The sequence below is a fragment of the Loxodonta africana genome, chromosome 21 (assembly GCF_030014295.1).
Source record: "Loxodonta africana isolate mLoxAfr1 chromosome 21, mLoxAfr1.hap2, whole genome shotgun sequence".
Lineage (NCBI taxonomy): Eukaryota > Metazoa > Chordata > Mammalia > Proboscidea > Elephantidae > Loxodonta > Loxodonta africana.
The window spans coordinates 67374843-67394083 of NC_087362.1; the positions used below are offsets into that span (position 1 = coordinate 67374843).

A 19241-nucleotide genomic window follows, 5' to 3' on the forward strand; every position below is an offset into this window, starting at 1 on the left:
CTGAAGTACAACGCTGTCCGTGATAGGATAATATCCATAAGGCTACAAGGAAGACCAGTTAATACGACTATTATTCAAGTTTACACACCAACCACTAAGGCCAAAGATGAAGAAACTGAAGATTTTTACCAACTTCTGCAGTCTGAAATCGATCAAACATGCAATCAGGATGCACTGATAATTACTGGTGATTGGATTGTGAAAGCTAGAAACAAAGAAGGATTGGTAGCTGGAAAATGTGGCCTTGGTGATAGAAAAGATGCCGGAGATCAAATGATTGCATTTTGCAAGGCCAATGACTTCTTCATTGCAAATATCTTTTTTCACCAACATAAACGGTGACTATACACATGGACCTGGCCAGATGGAATACACAGGAATCAAATCGACTACATCTGTGGAAAGAGATGATGGAAAAGCTCAATATCCTCATTCAGAACAAGGCCAGGGGCTGACTTCGGATCAGACCATCAATTGCTTATATGCAAGTTGAAGTTGAAAGAGCAGAAAATTAGAACAAGTCCACGAGAGCCAAAGTACGACCTTGAATATATCCTACCTGAATTTAGAGACCATCTCAAGAATAGATTTGATGTGTCGAACACTAACGACAAAAGACCAGATGAGCTGTGGAATGACATCAAGGACATCATACATGAAGAAAGCAAGAGGCCATTAAAAAGACAGGAGAGAAAGAAAAGACCTAAATGGATGTCAGAAGAGACTCTGAAACTTGCTCTTGAACGTGCAGTAGCTAAAGAAAAAGGAAAAAATGATGACGTCTAAAAGAGCTGAACAGAAGATTTCAATAGGTGGCTCAGGAAGACAGAGTAAAGTATTATGATGACATGTGCAAAGAGTTGGAGACAGAAAGCCAAAAGGGAAGAACACTCTCAGCATTTCTCAAGCTAAAAAAAAAAAAAAAAAAAAACTGAAGAAAAAATTCAAGCCTCGAGTTGCAATACTGAAGAATTCTATGGGGAAAATATTAAACAATGCAGGACCCATCAAACGAAGATGGACGGAACACACAGAGTCACTATACCAAAAAGAATTGGTTGATGTTCAACCATTTCAGGTGGTAACATATGATCAGGAACCAATGGTAATGAAGAAAGAAGTCCAAGCTGCTCTGAAGGCATTGGAGAAAAATAAGGCTCCAGGAAATGACAGAATACCAGTTGAGATGTTTCAACAAATGGATCCAGTACTGGAAGTGCTCACTTGGCTATGCCAAAAAATTCACAAGACAGCTACCTAGCCAACCAACTGGAAGAGATCCATATTTACGCCCATTCCCAAGAAAGGTGATCCAATTCAATGTCGAAATTATCAAACAATATCATTAATATTTCATGCAAGCAAAATTTTGCTGAAGATTATTCAAAAGTGGCTGCAGCAGCATATCCACAGGGAACTGCCAGGAATTCAAGCTGGATTTAGAAGAGGATGTGGAACCAGGCAGATCATTGCTGATGTCAGATGGACCCTGGCTGAAAGCAGAGAATACCAGAAGGATGTTTACCTGTGTTTTATTGACTATGCGAAAGCATTTGACTGTGTGGATCGTAACAAATTATGGATAACATTGCGAAGAATGGGGATTCTAGAGCAGTTAATTGTGCTGATGTGGAACCTGTACGTAGATCAAGAGGCAGTTGTTTGGACAGAGCAATGGGATACTGTGGGGGTTATCAGGAAAAGTGTGTCAGGGTTGTAGCCTTTCATCATACTTCTTCAATCTGTATGCTGGGCAAATAATTCAAGAAGCTGGACTATATGAAGAAGAACGTGGCATCAGGATTGAAGGAAGACTCATTAACAACCCGCATTACGCAGATGACCCAATTTTGCTTGCTAAAAGTGAAGAGGACTTGAAGCACTTACTGATGAAGATCGAAGACCACAGCCTTCAGTATGGATTACCCCTCAACATAAAGAAAACAAAAACCCTCACAACTAGACCAATAAGCAACATCACGATAAACGGAGAAAATATTGAGGTTGTCAAAGATTTCCTTGTACTTGGATCCACAATCAACACCCGTGGAAGCATCAGTCAAGAAATCAAAAGACACATTGCATTGGGCAAATCTGCTGCAGAAGACCTCTTTAAAGTGTTGAAAAGCAAAGATGTCACCTTGAGGACTAAGGTGTGCTTGACCGAAGCCATAGTATTTTCCATTGCCTCATATGCATGCAAAAGCTGGACAATGAATAAGGAAGACCGAAGAAGAATTGACACCTTTAAATTGTGGTGTTGGCAAAGAATATCGAATGTACCATGGTCTGCCAAAAGAATGAGCAAATCTGTCTTGGAATAAGTACAATCAGAATGTTCCTTAGAAGCAAGGACGGTGAGACTACGACTCACATACTTTGGAATGTTATCAGGAGGGATCAGTCCCTGGAGAAGGATATCATGCTTCGTAAAGTAGAGGGTCAGGGAAAAAGAGGAAGACCTTCACGGGATGGATTGACACAGTGGCTGCAACAATGGGCTCAAGCATGGCAGCAATTGTGAAGATGGCACAGGAATGGGCAGTGTTTCATTTTGTTGTGCATAGGATTGCTGTGAGTCAGAACCAACTGGATGGCACCTAACAACAACAACAACATGCCATTAAATGTCATAACAACCTGTACTCTAATGTAAAATTGAGAGACTTATTGGAAAAGAAAAGATTCAGCTGGAGCAAGGGATAGACCGAGATCCATGGGATGGAATCTAGTAATCCAAAATGGCAACTCAGGAGTTACGCTTTATAAGAGGGGAACAAAAGATACGAAACACATAACTCGATTGGTATTTACAAACTTAGGGTCACCAAAAGACATTACTTTATTGATAATTACAGGCTTAAATCATGGAAAGACATTACTCTATAGGTAGATCATTTTAAGGCGGGACTTCCTGTAATGGGAACTCATAAGGCAGGACTTCTTGTATTGCAAGTTTGTAAGGCAGTTGGCTTAAAAGGATATATGTATCTTAGCTTAGTTACAGTGTGGTAATTACAAAGGTATGTGATAGGAGAGGGAGTCTTGGTGTGGTTACATCATTACCAGGCATTCCTCTCTTAGAAACAGCGTGGAAGATGGCTGCCACTAGGGTGAAAATGGAATCACCAAACAATGAATCACACCCAGTCCTCAAACTGGGCATTTCAGATCTTATCAGGTACCTCAATTTTTTTTTTTTAATTTTCTTACACATATGTAAGAGAGTTTGCTTAATTCAATGTCATGAAAATTTACCCCTAAGCTTTCTTGGAATTATTTTATAGTTTTATCCCTTATATTAGGTCCATGATACATTTTGAGTAAATTTTTATATATGGTGTGAGGTAGAGGTCCAGCTTCACTCTTCCTCATGTGGATATCCAGTTGTCCATGCCCAGGAGCTGTTTGGGACTGTGTCAGGGTCCCTAAGACCACCCCCAAGGTTTAGTGATTCACTAGTAGGACTCATAAAACTCAGAAGTTGTTAAACTCACTGTTACAGTTTATTACAGCAGAAGGATACAAAGCAAAATAAGCGAAGGGTAAATGTGGATGAAATAATGTCCAGAAGAAACAAGGCTCAAACTTCCCACTAGTCTTCTTCAATGAAGTCACACAAGACACACTTAATTTTTCCAGAACTGAGTTGTGACAATATGTATGAAGTGCTATCTACCAGGAAAGTTCTCCTGAACCTATGAGTCAAGGGTTTTTATCACGGGTCAGTTGCATAACCCCATGGTGCCTGCATGACTGCAGTTACTGAAGCTCTGGATTCCCAGAAGGAATGTAAATAATCACCACATATAGCTTTATTTGTACAAACTATCTAGACAAATAAGTACAGTGTGATTAAAGATCCTGAGCTTGCAAAACACTCTTATCAGTTGGAACATTCCAAGAGCATAATTTCTAGGAGTTGGCCAAGGGCCATTCACGAAAACAGGTCCTTCTTAGGGATGTGCAAGATTACACATCGCACCCAGCCCTGCCAAGTAAATGTTTTCCTGCACAGAGACGAACACAGCCAGGGACCATATAGAGGCCTGGGGTCTTTTTGTCTAAAAGTGGGAATACTGTGAATTTCAGTGGATGAAGGAGCCCCTTCATTGTGCTCATTATGTTTTCTGTCCATCCATTCTTCATGTACGTGTTCAGTCAGAGTGACTGGCTTTTGACCTGCTGCTTCGATGGGCAAGAGTTCCATGAAACCTCTGTCCTTTATCCACATGGCTACGTGCTGTTTCCTGGGCGCACCGTAGCGATAGAAGACACAACAGTGACTGAAACATGGGCCCTATTCTACAGCAGGGATGAAGGTCACCATTGGATGTGGGAAGCACATGAAAACCGTTGCAATAAAGCAATTCTGCTATGGCAGAAATTTGTCCCAGAGAGCAAAAAGGAGAGAAACGTCAAACCTTGGGGTCGGAGTACAGGAGTACAGGGAAAGTATGGCCTGGTGACCGAGAGCTTAGATTCTGGGAAGCTTAGGGTTCAATCCTGTCTGAAATATGCCCCAGGAAGGGTGATCAGGCAGTAAATAGGAAATGATATCATGCAGACTCCTGAAGGATGCAGTAGCCCCACCGACCCAGGTAGGGAAGAGCATTCCTGGCAAATGAAATAGCATGTGCCACAACCCTTGGTGGTCAAGAGCTAGGTCTCCTGGAGAAATCAGGTGGAGGCCAGTGTGGTTGAAGGGAAAAAGTGGAAGGCAGTGAGATACAGAACACAAGGGCTGAGGTAAAAGTCTTTGTAGGATACAATGAAAAAATCAGAATTTATTCTAACTGCTCTGGGAGTCCATATGAGGTTTTTATTAGGACAATGACATGATCTGATTTTTAAAAAAATAATTAAATTCACAGAAAGCTGTAAAGACCATATAGATATATACCATTTACTCTTCACTTGGTTTCCCCCAATGGTCAAAAAAATCTTAGATAATTATGGTAGAAATAGCAAAACCAGAACTTTAACCTTTGTAAAATACGCATGTGTGGAGTTCTATTTCATTTTATCCATTTGTAGAATTGTGTGACCACCACTGTAATCAAGATAATCATTCCATCACTCCAAAGAGCTTCCTCATACTGTCCTTTTACGGTCACTACACATACACACATACACGCGCACACGCACACACGCGCGCATGCACACGTGCACACACACACACACACACACACACACACACCCAGCATCCCTCACCCCTGGCAACCACTACTCTTTTCTCCATCTCTATTGCTTTGCCATTTTGAGAATGTTATGTAAGTGGAATCCTACGGTATGTGACTTTTGGAGATTGGCTTTCATCACCCAGTATAATGACCTCAGGATTCATCCAAGTTGTGCGTATCAGTAGTTTGTTATTTTTTATTGTTGAGTATTATTCAACAATATGGGAATACCAGAATTTATTTAACCATTCACTTATTGAGAGACATTTTGGTGGTTTCCAGTTATGAGCTATTATGAATAAAGCTGCTTATGCGCACTTGGGTACAAATTTCTGTATGAATATAAGTTTTCTTTACTCTGGGATAAATGCCCAGAGTGCAATTGCTGGGTCCTATGGAAGTATAATTTTAAAATTAGTATTTTTGTAAGAAACTGCTTAACTAATTTTGAGAGTAGTTGTACTATTTTTCATTCCCACCAACAGTGGATAAGAGATCCAGCTTCTTTGAATTTAAGTCCAAGATCCATTGTGAATTAATTTTTTCATTTTTTTTCCCCCAGACTGTGGATGTCCAATTGCTCCCAGTGTTGAAAATACTACCCATCCTCCACTGAATTGCATAGCAATTGGCCATACTTATATGGGGCTATTTTGGGGTTCTCTGTTCTGTTCTACTGATCTATGTGTCTGTCCTCTGCCTATACCACACAGGCTCGAATACTGTAACTATTTAATAAGTCTCGAAGTCAGGTACAGTGATTCTTTCCACTTTATTTTACTTTTTCAGAATTGTTTTATCTATTTTAGTTTCTTTGCCTTTCTATATAAATTTTGGAATAATCTTGTCTATATTTACAGAAACTATTGCTGTTAGTTCGATAGGAATTGCTTTAAACCTATATATTAATTTGGGTAGAATTGACATCTTTGCTATGTTGAGTCTTCCAAACCATTAACACGAAATATCTATTTATATAGACCTTTAACACATTACACACACACACACTCCAGTGCCGTCGAGTCGATTCCGACTCATAGCGACCCTAGAGGACAGGGTTGAACTGCCCCATAGAGTTTCCAAGGAGCGCCTGGCAGATTCGAACTGTTTAACACATTACAGATTATAAATTCCTTTACCTTCCTCTTGGATAATATAGGGTATTTAGAATAATTTCCCCTGTCTTAGTTTATATGTTATTGAGGATATACATGGCGATTCCATTATTCTAACTCCAGAAGGAAATATAATTATTTCATACAGGTAATGAGTGGTTGTGTAAATGCACAAACACACCTCTTTCTGGGATTCTCATTTCTTCTGTCAGTGCAAACCTTTCAACTGGCATCACTTCACTCTGAACTCAAATGTAATCTTTAGAGTGTCATTTTGTTTGGGTTATTTTTCCTTTAAAATTCTCATTTTGGGCCTTAGTCTTATTTCACACTGTTCTTGGAAAACACTTTTGCTATGAATAAAAATCTAGATTGGCAGTTTTTGTTTGTATTTTTTTTTTTTAAGAATTTGACTATACTTTCCCATTATGTTCCTGAGTTGCAATTTTTTCTTTTTGTTTAGAGCTTCCTGGCATTAGAGGAAAAAAATCTGGACTGGATGCGTAAGATAACACATTACTCAAAGATTCTAACATTTAGATGAGGTCAGAGAATGGATGGGTTTGGGGTTGTCACATTAAGGAGGAAGTGAGGGTGTAGAATATAGAAGGTAAATAATGAGTATTTATGAGCAAATCAATGGACTGTGCTAGAAAATGAGTGCTCGCCAACCCCATGGCCTCCTTCTGGATACTCTGGAGGACAGGAAATTCCAGCTTCTCTTATATTTGAGACCATGTGAATGAGTTGTGTGGAATGAAAGATGGGCAGAAGTGATTGTGAAATCGTGTCTTATGTTCTCATTTTTGCTCCTTCCTGAGGATGCCTCTTTGGACGCTTAGCTTCTCAGTGCTATAACAGAAATAGCACAAATGGGTGGCTTTAACAAACAGAATTTTATTTTCTCACAGTTTAGGTCGCTGTTGTTGTACTTAGGTGCCACCAAGTCAGTTCTGACTCATAGCGACCCAATGTACAACAGAACGAAACACTGCCCAGTCCTGAGCCATCCTCACAATCGTTATTCTTGAGCCCATTGTTGCAGCCACTATGTCAATCCATCCCCTTGACAGCACTGGGTTTGGTTTGGGTTTGGTTTTGGTTTTTCTACCAAGCATGATGTCCTTCTTCAAGGACTGGTCCCTCCTGATAATATGTCCAAAATATGTGAGACACAGTCTCACCATCCTTGCTTCTAAGTATCCTGGTTGTACTTCTTCCAAGACAGATTTGTTCGTTCTTTGGTAGTCCGTGGTATATTCAATATCTTCACCAACACCATAGTTCAAAGGTATCAATTCTTCTTCAGTCTTCCTTATTCATTGTCCAGCTTTCACACGCATATGACACCATTGAAAACACTATGGCTAGGGTCAGGCACACCTTAGTCCTTAAAGTGACATCTTTGCTTTTTTAACACTGTCAAGAGATCTTTTGCAGCAGATATGCCCAATGCAATATGTCGTTTGATCTCTTGACTGCTGCTGCCATAGGTGTTGTTTGTGGATCCAAGTAAAATGAAATACTTGACAACCTCAGTCCTTTCTCCATTTATTATGATGTTGCTTATTGATCCGGTAGTGATTCTGATTGCGACTCGTAATGTACCTAAAGGACAGAGCAGAACTATCCCACTGGATTTCCTGAAGCCAACTGCCAGATCCTTCACTTTCGGAACGGTTCGTGGGTTTGAACCACCGACCCTCCGGTTAGCAACCCAGCGCTTAACCACTGAGCAACCAGTACAAACTTACCCCCCAAAATCCCAAACTCATTGCTGCCGAGTCCATTCCGACTCCTAGCAACCCAACAGAACGTCGTGTCTCTGAGGACAGGAAGTGCTCCCCTCTTTTCACCTGGATGTAGGTCAGAAACTACATTACCCACAAGGCAGTGTCCGGCGCTTCAGCGGCCTCAGCTGGGCCAATGACAGAAACGAGAGGGTGTTTCCTGCAGCGGCGTGGGCATGACTTCCGGCGTGGCGACTTAAGACGTCATTTGCCTGTGACTGGGCTTAGGGACTGGAGGCCTGGGTAGAGGTCGGTGGTCTGGTTACTCTTCGGAATAAATCAGAAAAAGATAGTGAGAATACCTCCACGCTTTTGTACCAACCGTGACACCCGCCCCCTACCCCACAGGGTTGTCTGCCGGAGAGCGCCTCCGAACCCGCCCCTAGTTCCGGCGGCTTCTGGAGGCGGTGCCCGCGCCTTGGGCGCATTTTGCACAGCGGAGACTGTGGCTCGAGGTCACCCCTCCGGGGCTGGAGTGAGGGGTCAGCTAAGCCCGCTGGATCAGGTTTTGTCGCCGCCTCTCAGGCCCCGCTGCACCCACAGGGTCCCATGGCTGCGCCGGCGCTGGTGAGTGGAGCTTTCCACAGGCCCCCACCTGCTCGGAACCCCGCCCTCACGGCCCTATCCGCAGTGTTATAGGGGATCTTTCTCGATGCCGTTGGATCTGGAGGCCATGGGAGGAGGGGCAAGGGCAATCACTTCCAGCCCGGAGACCTAAATTTAGACCAGATGTTATGAGGAAAGGTCCCATTTCTGGCTCTAAACCTCAGCTTGTGCCCTTGCTGCCTTAACTGTCCATTCTCTTGAGTCTAATATGGGAATATTAACAGTTCTCTGTGGTTTGAGAGAGTTGGAGAGGGCACACACATGACGTGTGTCCATTGCTGTGCGCGAGTCAAAGAGCATCACCCTGAACACCTCCTGGGGAGGGACACCCTTGGTCCTGCAGTTATCACAGGGGCTCAGCCCAGCGGCATTCTGGTTCTCAGGCCTCCCTGCCTCAGGCCTGTACGCAGCTGAAAGCTGGGAGAGGAAGAGCTATGGGAACAAAAGTGAGTTGGGGGCAGTGTATTTAGATTGGCTGTTCCCCTGATAGGAGTAGAAGGCCCCTGGACAGGCTAGAAGACAAAGTTACTGGATTTATCGGTGCAGATACCATCTGTTTATTACAGGTGAGGTTGGCTTGCCACTTGAAGCAGCGAATCCATTTTTCTCTTTAACACATTGACTTAATTTGGAAAGTGAATTCATTACAATATTCAGTAATGAAAGTGAACTAGAATGTTGTGTCTTGTGGCGTAAACACACACCAGGCCCCTGGTTACTCTTCAGCATATCACCCTGCTTATGCTCATCACAGTCAGGCTCATCACCATCAGGACTTGTCTTAATTTATTTTCATTTGTTGTCACCTGGCTTGCTTCCTGATTTCATTCCAGCTTCATGCCAGTGTCCCTTCCTCAGAGATGTGATCCCCTGCCAGTGCACCTCATGCGCAGCCACTGCCTGTCTCTCAGTGGAGGCTTGAGTGTTGCTATGATGCTGAACAGGCTTCAGTGGAGCTTCCATACTAAGATGGACTAGGAAGGAAGTCCTGGCAACCTTCTTCAGAAATCAGCTAGTGAAAACACTATGGATCACAACAGTCTGATCTGCAGCCAGTCGTGGGGGTGGCACAGAACCTGCAGCATTTCATTCTGTTGTGCATGGGGTTGCCATGAATTGGGGGCCAACTTGACAGCAGCTAACAACAGAGCTGTCTGACATTAGCTTGTTCATTTACTTACTTAGTTCCTTATTGAGGATCTGTCCCCAGCCCTGGGCATGAGCTCCTGCTCTTCACTCTATCCCCAGGCCTAGAACAGTGCCTGGCCAGTAGCAGGTGCCCAGTAAGTGGATGATAAATAAAAAACTCTACCCTCCAATGCTCCCATCATATTGCGATTAAATCCAAACTCCCCCACCATGACTATAAGGCTCTGCCCAGTCCACACCCGACCACCCTCCTCTGTCCTTGTGATCTTCTTTTGCTCACCGCCTTTATGTCATGCTGGCCTGAATGTGGCAGTCTCATTCCCACTTCCCATCCTTTGCCCTTACATTTCCTTCTCTCTGTGACACAGTCCCCAGCTCTCTGCAAGGCTACTCTTTGGATGTGTGCTGCCTTGAGTTTTCCCGGGGTGCTGTAGAAGCAAATAGGAAAAACACTAATTATAAAACAATAATAAAAACACTAATTATATAACAGCTTGTCTTCACTGAGCCCTTGGAATATGCTGAGGAGCAGTTCTGTGTATTACCTCATTTAATCCTCACCTTCTCAAGAGTTCTTTTATTATACTTGTTTACAGAAGAAGAACTGGAGACTTAGGTTAAGTTACCTGTCCCAGGTTGCACAGCTCATAATTAGCAGAAACTCACATCCAGAACACTGACTGCCAGAGCCTGCATTCTTAGCCAGCACTATCCACAGTGGGCTGGAGAGCCCTGGGGCTGACACCTAAAGTCAAATTTGTAAGAATGGAGGCAGGCCTTTCTTTGGCAGGTGGCCATGGGAACGAGGCGGGGTTTGGGGAACATTCTAGGTAGAGGGAACTGTGTGGACAAAGGCAGGGAGTTATCTGTTGTCCAGGGAAGCGCAAGAGGACCTATGGGTTTGCCAGGGGCTCCCGCCACCTGCTGAGATGTGTCCCCAAGAAGACTAGACTGATGAATGTTCATCCCATCCTTACGCAGGACAGACATGGCCAGAGGCTGCTGCCCATGTTCTCATGACTATAGCCCGTATTGTCCCTGGCCACTCATGTCACTTAGTACTTAACCAATAATACCTCTCGGAAGCATGTTGATAGCAGCTCAGAAAGAAAAAGAAGCTAGTGGTTCCTTGTGCAATCTCCCCAGGATTCTGGAAGTCCCAGATGCAGCTGAGCCAAGCCCCAGGCAGGTGGCATCCCTTCAGGTGCCTCTCCTGAGACATGAGTGACGATAGCTCTGTTCTTCTGCCTGTATCCGTGGAAATGTTTTCAGGAGTAGCTGAAATGGGTTTAACTGGAAAAAATATTGGAAATGTTTCTCACCCTTTTCACTGTTGATTGACTGTGGCAGTAGAGGAATAGGAGGGGATTATGTCCATAGACCCTGGACCAGGGGGACCTGGATTCACGTCTCAGCTCTTCTCATTAGACATACAGCTTTCTGAGCCCCACTTGCTGTTTGTGATATGGAGGTGAATGATGGCATTTACCTCACAAGCCGTGGGAAGATTAATACAGTTCACAAACCCACACCGAGCACTAACATACCCAAGCACCGCTTTAAGCGTTTGCTTTATGAACATTTTAACTCTTACAGCAACTTAGTGAAGTGGAACCTATTGTATTGTTGGGAAATTGAAGCTCAAAGAAATTGAGAGACTTCCCCCAAGGTAACACATCTGGCATATGTTGGCCTAAGAGGCTAAAGAGTTAAGCCCTGGGAGTCGGCCTCAGACCTGACAACTTTGAGTCAGTTTAACACAGCATGTGAAACTGTCAGGTACAGGCAAACGGTGCGGACCAGTGAGGCACAGCTGCTGCAGCTGCTGCTGTTACTTTTTTTTTTTTTAACCATTCCTCTGGCGTCCTAGAGCACTTGCTATCTGCTCCTCATAGTCTACACAGTAGTATCATGGTTTTGTGTCCTTCTCCAGTGGCTTCTCACATAACCACCCCCCCCCAAAAAAAACTGTTGCTGTCGAGTTTATTCCAACTCACGGTGACCCCACAGCACAGAATAGAACTGCCCCTTAGGGTTTCCAAGGAGCAGCTGATAGATTCGAACTGCTGACCTTTTGGTTAGCAGCTGAGATCTCAACCACTTGTGCCACCAGGGCTCTGCCTCTCAAGTAGGAGCCTTTTATCTCCCATAGCTTCGTATTCTGTCAGAGGCAGCATTTGCCTACCCCTCGAGCCCAGCACAGACCTGGGTGCTCAGTTATTCAGGCCTTGTCTCACCGGACCTTTACCTATGACCAAGCAATAGGCTCTGATCTCATCCAGCAGCCCCACAGCCTACCCCACCACCTCTGTTTGACTCTCCAGGCACTGGTATCATTTGAAGATGTGGCCGTGACGTTCACTGGGGAGGAATGGGGGTATCTGGACCTGGCGCAGAAGATCCTGTACCAGGAAGTGATGCTGGAGACCTGTGGGCTTCTGCTCTCACTGGGTAAGGCCTCAACTCTCCCGTGTGAGTAACTTACAACCCTTCATTCTACCCTCTCTAGGCATGGCTGGTTGAGAAGGCTTCAGGAGCCTGTCTTCCCTTCTCCCTGTAGCTCCAATGTGTTCTGGTCTTACCTTGTCTTGCCAGATTACCCTAACTCTGCATCAGGGGCTATTATGTAAGAGAACAGTCTTTCTTGAAACTCTCACCCCTGTGCCCAGCACAGGATGGCCTCAGTCTGATATCATTCCAGATTCCCACAATAGGGAAGATGATTGGCCCAGCTTGGTTGGGTCACATGTCCTCATAACTTGTGAATAATGGGAGGTTCTCCAAGGAGGTGAATCAGTCACATACCAAGAAGGTTTCTGTTGTCACCGTTAGTCAGTGTCTTTCTAAGCAACACTGTATTGGTTAAAGGTTTCTGTGTTCCCTGGTACCTGCGTGGAACTCTTATTTCCTAAGGCCTGGGCCACACATCTCTGCTGGAATAGGACATGGTTTTAGAAGGTACATAGACAAATACATCATCAAATGGCATTGATGGACATTCTAACAAACCTGCTCCTTTTCCCCTGACCTTTTCCTGCCTCCTGATTTTTACTGAAAGTCTTGGTTTAGTATCAAGTCTTTAATTTCCTCATAGCTGTTGCTAATTTCCTTCTCAAGAGAGGGAGCAACCTCAGACTCACAGCCTTGAAGCAGGCAGCATGAGCTTGCTGGGACTTAATACCATTTTTCTGATTTTATTGTATTTTTATGTAACCTTTCTCTTAGAACAAGTGAACTAGTATCTGTAAAGCTGTTAGAACTGGAGATGTAGCAAGTGCTACACATGTGTTTATTGTATATAACATATTAATCATAGGAACTGAAAGGAGACCCGAGGTTTCCCTGTTCCCCAATATCTAAACGGCTACCTCTGACAGGGCTTCCCCAGACTTGGATCCACATGCTCTCCCAGGAGGTCAGTCATCAGTCTAGTAAATACAATCTTACTTTATAACAATGTAATTATTTGTTAAAAGGAGATAAATGGGCATCAGCATTCCAGGTAGAGGGACCAACAGGAGCAAAGTCCCTGAGGGGCCAGGGAGCTGGATTCCTTAATGGAGGTGAAGGAGGGTCTGGTTCACCTTTTCCAGTGCCCCCTCACTGAGCTTGTTGCCGGGTACATAGCGGACATCAGTGAAATCTGCTGAATGGCAGATGGATGAGTTCTGGCCTGCAGTACAGGATTTTCTAGTTGAGGCTTCTGTGGACCCAGAGTCCTCCCGCCTTTTAGCCTTCACATTTGAAAAATATACTTGGCTGTATATAACAGAAGACCACCTCAGGCTGGTTTTACCCTGAAAAAAATGTATAACCTCACCTAATGAGGAGTCCTCAGGTAGTAGTTGGTGGATGACAACCCATTTCTCTTTTTCTCTACTTCCTCTCCTTGGTCCAAGTCCATCAGGCCACCATCTCACAGAGGCCACAGGGTAGCCTTATCCTCCTGACCAGAATGATTGACTGGCTTAGGTCATCTGCTTAGCTCAGGCAGCTGACAATTGGCCAGTTCCATTCACCATTGACTTTACAACCATCCGGTGTTTTACAGCCATCCCTGGGCACCAGAATCACCTTGGGAGCTTTAAAAAAAACTACCAACATTCAGTTCTTATGCCCAGAAACCTGGTTTCGTTTGTTCTGTGTTTGGAACCAGGCATCTCTAGGTAGTTCTGATACATGGGGAGGTTGAATCCACTGACTTAGATTAACTAGGAAACACATTCTGGAACGAAGAGTACCTTTTCTGAGCTTTCATGGTAACATATTTAAGATGTATACTCCTGTGTTCTTGAGACCTTTCATTTTTACCTAAATACTTATTCCCTGTTTGTTTCTCTGGTTCCCTGGGTGGTGCAAACGGTTAAGCGCTTGACTGCTAACTGAAAGGTTGGCAGTTTGAGCCCACCCAGAGGTGCCTCAGAAGAAGGGCTTGGTGAACTGCTTCCTAAAGGTCAAGCCTTGGAAACCCTGTGGGGAAGTTCTACTTTGCACACCTGGGGTCGCTATGAGTGTGAATCGACTCAGTGGCAGCTAACAACAATGTTTTTCTCCATGAACAGGGAACCCTGTTCCCAAACCAGAGCTGATCTCTCTGCTAGAGCACAGGCAGGAACTATGGACAATGAAGAGAGGCCTCTCTCAAAGCATCTCTCCAGGTAGGTGACCAGGAGTCTGGCAGCTGGGTGACATGGTAGCTTACAGACTACCAGAAGATCACCATGTCTGGAATCCAAAGGGCAGCGTCTTTCTGTGGCCTTCCTGGGGTCTTGGGTGATCATGGAGCCCTTTGAGCTCTGGTCTGCCTGCCTTCCTACGCTCAGGGCTCCAACTGCTTGGTCTTAAATTGGCTTTGCTACTCACCAGTCTTGTGACCCTGGGGAAGTTACATAATATTGCTGTGTCTTTTGTATAAAAGTTAAGCTGAGTTAATGCTACCTGCCTTACCAGATAAACTCCAAAATCTCGGTAGCTCGACAGGTTATAAGAGTTTTTTCCTCAGTCATGCCATGGTCTAATGTGGTCACCAGAGGAGCTCTCTACCACACATTTATTCAGGGATCCAGGTACATTCTGTCATTCGTATGTGGCTTTAAGTTTGCCCTGGCATCATTAGCTGGCCAAGAGGAATGGATGAAAAGGAGAGTGGAGACATCCTCTTCTGTACACGTGTTGCTTCCATTCACACTGCATTTTCAAGAACTGGGCACTAGGCCACATGACTGTACTAGGCTGGGAAATGTCATTCAGGTTTGTGCCAAAGAGAAGAGCCTCTGGGAATGGCAGACATCTACCCAGTCTGCCAAACTTAGCCTATGCTTGAAAAAGAGTAATAATGGTTTCTGCATCATTGGGTTGTTTGTCTTTTGTTAAGTTGTGGAAGTTTTTTGTATATTGTGTTTTTTTGCTGATTGTAATTTTGGTGTTATATCTAATAATCCATCATTAAGAACGTGGTTCCATAGCCATACCCCTATTTTGTGTTCTAAGAGTCTTATGGTTTTAGTTTTCACATTTAGGTGCTTGATCCATTTTGAAGTGGTTTTTGTATATCGTGTGAGGCATGAATTCTGCCTCACTCTTCTGCATGTGGAAATACAGTTTTTCTTTTTTTTTTTTTTTTTAATTTATTAAAGAGACTCTTCTTTTTCCAGTGAATGGACTTAACACCTTTGTCAAGCACTCTAGTCAAAAATTGACCATAGGTTTATTTCTGGACTCTCAATTCTGTTCTTTTGGTGTATATGTCTATTGGTATAGACTGTTTTGATTACTGTAGATTTATGGAATGTTTTAAAATCAGCAAATGGGAGTCCTTGTACTTTCTGCTTCAAGATTGCTTTAGCTATATGGGGTTCCTTGCCCATCCATATAAATTTGCGGATTGGCTTCTCCATTTCTGCAAAGAAGGCTGTTGGAACTCTGACAGGCATTGTATTTAATTTATAGATTGCTTTGGATAGTATTGACATCTTAACTATATTGTCTTCCATGAACACAGACTGCCCTTCCATTTATTAGGTCTTTTAAAATTTTTTTCTTCAATAATGTTTTATAGTTTTACATGTACAGGTCTTTAACCTTCTTAGTTAAATTTATTCCTAGGTACCTTATTCTTTTAGATGCCATTATAAATTATATTGTTTCCTTAATTTCCTTTCTGCTCACTCATTGCTGATGTGTATAAATCCAGCTGATTTTTGTGTGTTGACCTTCTACCCTGTTACTTTGCTGAATTCATTTATTAGCTCTAAGAGCCTTTCTGTGGAATCTTTGGGGTTTCCTATATATAGGAGATAGTTTTACTTCCTTCCTGATTTGGATTCCTTTTTTTTTTCTCTTGCCTAATTGATCTAGCTGAGACTTCCAGTACAATATTAAATAGCAGTGGTGAGTGGGCATCCTTGTCTCATTCCTGATGCTAATGGGAAAGCTCTCAGTCTTTCTCCGTTGAGTATGATGTTAGCTGTGAGTTTTTCATAAATGTCCTTTATTATGTTGAGGAATTTCCCTACCATTCATATCTTCTTGAGTGTTTTTATCATGACATGTAAGGGTGTTGAATTTTGTCAAATGCCTTTTCTGCACCAGTTGAGATGATCATGTGCTTCTTTTCCTTGTTCTATTAATGTGGTATATAACATTGAATGATTTTCTAATGTCGAACCACCTGTGTAATCCTGGGACAAATTCCACTTGATCATGGAATTAAACACTTGATCGTGTATAATCCTTTTAATATATTTTTGGATTTAGTTTGCTAGTATTTTGTCAAGGGTTTTTGCATCTACATTCGTAACGGTATTGATCTGTAGTTTTCTTTTTTTGGTCTCAGGGTAATGCTTGCCTCATAGAATGAGTTAGGAAGAATTCCCTCCTCTTCTATTTTTTAGAAAAGTTTAAATAGGATTGGAGTCACTTCTGTAAATGTTCAGTAGAATTCCCAAGTGAAACCATTTGGTCCAGAACTTTTCCTTGTTGGGTAGCTTTTATTACTGATTCAGTCTCTTCACCTGTTATGTGTCTGCTGAAATCCTCTCTTTCTTCCTGAGTCAATATAGTGAGTTTATGTTTCTAGGAATTTGTCCTTTTCCTGTAACTTATCTAGTTTGTTGGCATACAACTATTTATAGTATTCCCTTACTCTTCCTTTTATTTCTGTAGGGTAATTGTAACATCCCCACTTCCATGTCTAATTTTAGATATGTGCATCTTCTTTCTCTTTTTCTACATCAGTCTAGCTAAAGTTTTGTTGTATTTGAAGGTCTCTTAAAAAAAACCAGCTTCTGGTTTAGTTTGTTTCTTTGTTTTTTCCTATTTCATTTATTTCTGTTCTGACCTTTGTTATTTCCTTTATCTAGTAACTTTGAACTTGGTTTGCTTTTCCTTCCCTGGCTCCTCAAGTTGTATAGCTAGGCTATTGACTTGAGACCTTTCTTTTTTTAATGTAGGTATTTCTTGCTATAAATTTTCCTCTGAGTACTGCCTTTGCTGCATCCTATAGGTTTTGGTATATTTTCATTTTCCTTTGGCTCTATGTACATTTTTTCTCAATTTCTTCTTTGGCCTATTGGCTGTTTATTAGTGTGTTGTTTAATTTCTGTTTATTTTTCAGTTTTATTTTCTGTGTTAATTTCTAGTTTCATTCCATTGTGATTAGAAAGATACTTTCTATGATTTCCATCTTTTTTAATTTATTGAGACTTGCTTTCTATCCTAAGATATGGTCTATCCTACTGCTTTGTGTCCTAAGAAATGGTCTGTCCTGGAAAATGATACGTGTATACTTGAGATCAGTATATATTGTGGTGATGTTGAGTGGAGTGTTCTATATACGCCTGTTAGGTCTAGTTGGTTAATAAAAAAAAAAAAAATTAAAAAAAATTTTTTTTTTGTTTTAGTGGTGTTCAAGTCTACTGTTCTCTTCTAGTTCTACCATTATTGCAAGTGGTATATTAGAGTCTCCTACTATTCGGAAGTGACTCTACGGCATTGGGTTGGGTTACTATTATTGTAGACCTGTCCATTTTCCCTTCAATTCTGTCAGTGTTTGCTCTATGTATTTTGGGGCTTTGAGGTTAGGTGCATATATAATTATAATTGTTATATCTTCTTGATGAATTGGCACTTTCATCATTGTATGGTATCCTCCTTTGTCTGTTAAAATATATTTTGACTTAAAATTTATTGTGTTTTATACCTTCTTTGTCCCTCTTTTCCACCAGTGCTGTCTTCTTTTGTGGGAAGTAGATATTTTTTATACTGAAGTATTTTGTTTTTGTCTCATTTTCTTTTGTTTATTTATTTTTTTTACTTTGTGATGGCCATGGGGATTCATTTAACATCTTACATTTATAACAACCTGGTTTATATTGATAACAACTTAATTTCAGTAACATACAAAAACTACACCTCTACTGATCTTCCCCCCTCATTTATGTTGTTGTTACACAAATTACATCTTTATTCTTAAAATGCCCTGTAACTTAAAATTTTTTTTGAATGTTTTTTTCACTATAAAGCATGAAGGACATATCAGCTGTATTTGCCAACCAAAACTACCTTAAATCTGGCCCTTATACTTTTCAGGAAATTACTTTTAATGGAGACATTTGTTTCCTCTGTATGTACAACTTCAAGTTACTGTCTAATGTCTTTTAATTTTCTTCCTGGAGGACTCCCTTTAGCATTTCTTGTCAGACTGGTCTGGTGATAACAGATTCTCTCATCTTTTGTTTATCTGGAAGCATCTTAATTTTGGAGCCCTGGTGGCGAAATGGTTAAGAGCTGTGGCTGCTAACCAAAAGGTCAGCAGTTCAAATCCACCAGGTGTTCCTTGGAAACTCCATGGGGCAGTTCTACTCTGTACTATAGGGTTACTGTGAGTCGGAATCGACTCAACGACAATGAGTAAGTCTTAATTTTGCCCTTATTTTTGTATAACAGTTTTACTGGGTATAGTATTGTTGGCTGACAGTCCTTTTCTTTCAGGACTTAAAACACATCATCTCACTGCCTAATTGCCTGCATGGATTCCGAAGAGCAATTGGCACTTAATTTGATTGAGGATCTCTTGTATGTGATACTTTGCTTTTGCTGCTTTCAAAATTCTTTCATACCCTTGGTTTTATAGAGTTTGATTATAATGTGTCTTAGTGTGGCTGTTTTTGGACTAATCCTACTTGGAGTTCATTGAGATTTTTGGATATGTAACTTCATGTCTTTCCTGAAATTTGGGAAGTTTCAAGAATTATTTCTTCAAATATTCTTTCTGCTCCTTTCTCTATTTTCCTTCTGAGGCTCGCATAATGTGAATATTAGTCTGCTGGATGGTGTCCCACAGGTCCCTTAGGCTTTGTTCATTTATTTTCATTCTTTTTTCTTCTCAGACTCGATAA

General features: G+C 42.0%; 1 protein-coding gene and 1 pseudogene across 2 annotated transcripts in view; one reads left to right on the plus strand and one right to left on the minus strand.

Moving 5' to 3' along the window:
- Nucleotides 1-8516, minus strand: part of LOC100654337 (histo-blood group ABO system transferase-like) — a 26665-nt pseudogene extending 18149 nt beyond the window's left edge.
- Nucleotides 8203-19241, plus strand: part of ZNF599 (zinc finger protein 599) — a 22709-nt gene continuing 11670 nt past the window's right edge. The window contains exons 1-3 of one of the 2 annotated variants that reach the window (XM_010596092.3): nucleotides 8203-8655; nucleotides 12168-12294; nucleotides 14406-14501. In XM_010596092.3, coding sequence (XP_010594394.1) covers nucleotides 8638-8655; nucleotides 12168-12294; nucleotides 14406-14501 — 241 coding nt within the window. In that variant the 5' untranslated portion in view covers nucleotides 8203-8637. Of the gene's footprint in view, nucleotides 9261-12167; nucleotides 12295-14405; nucleotides 14502-19241 lie in introns of both variants that reach the window. The other variant, XM_010596093.3, reaches the window with a different exon arrangement.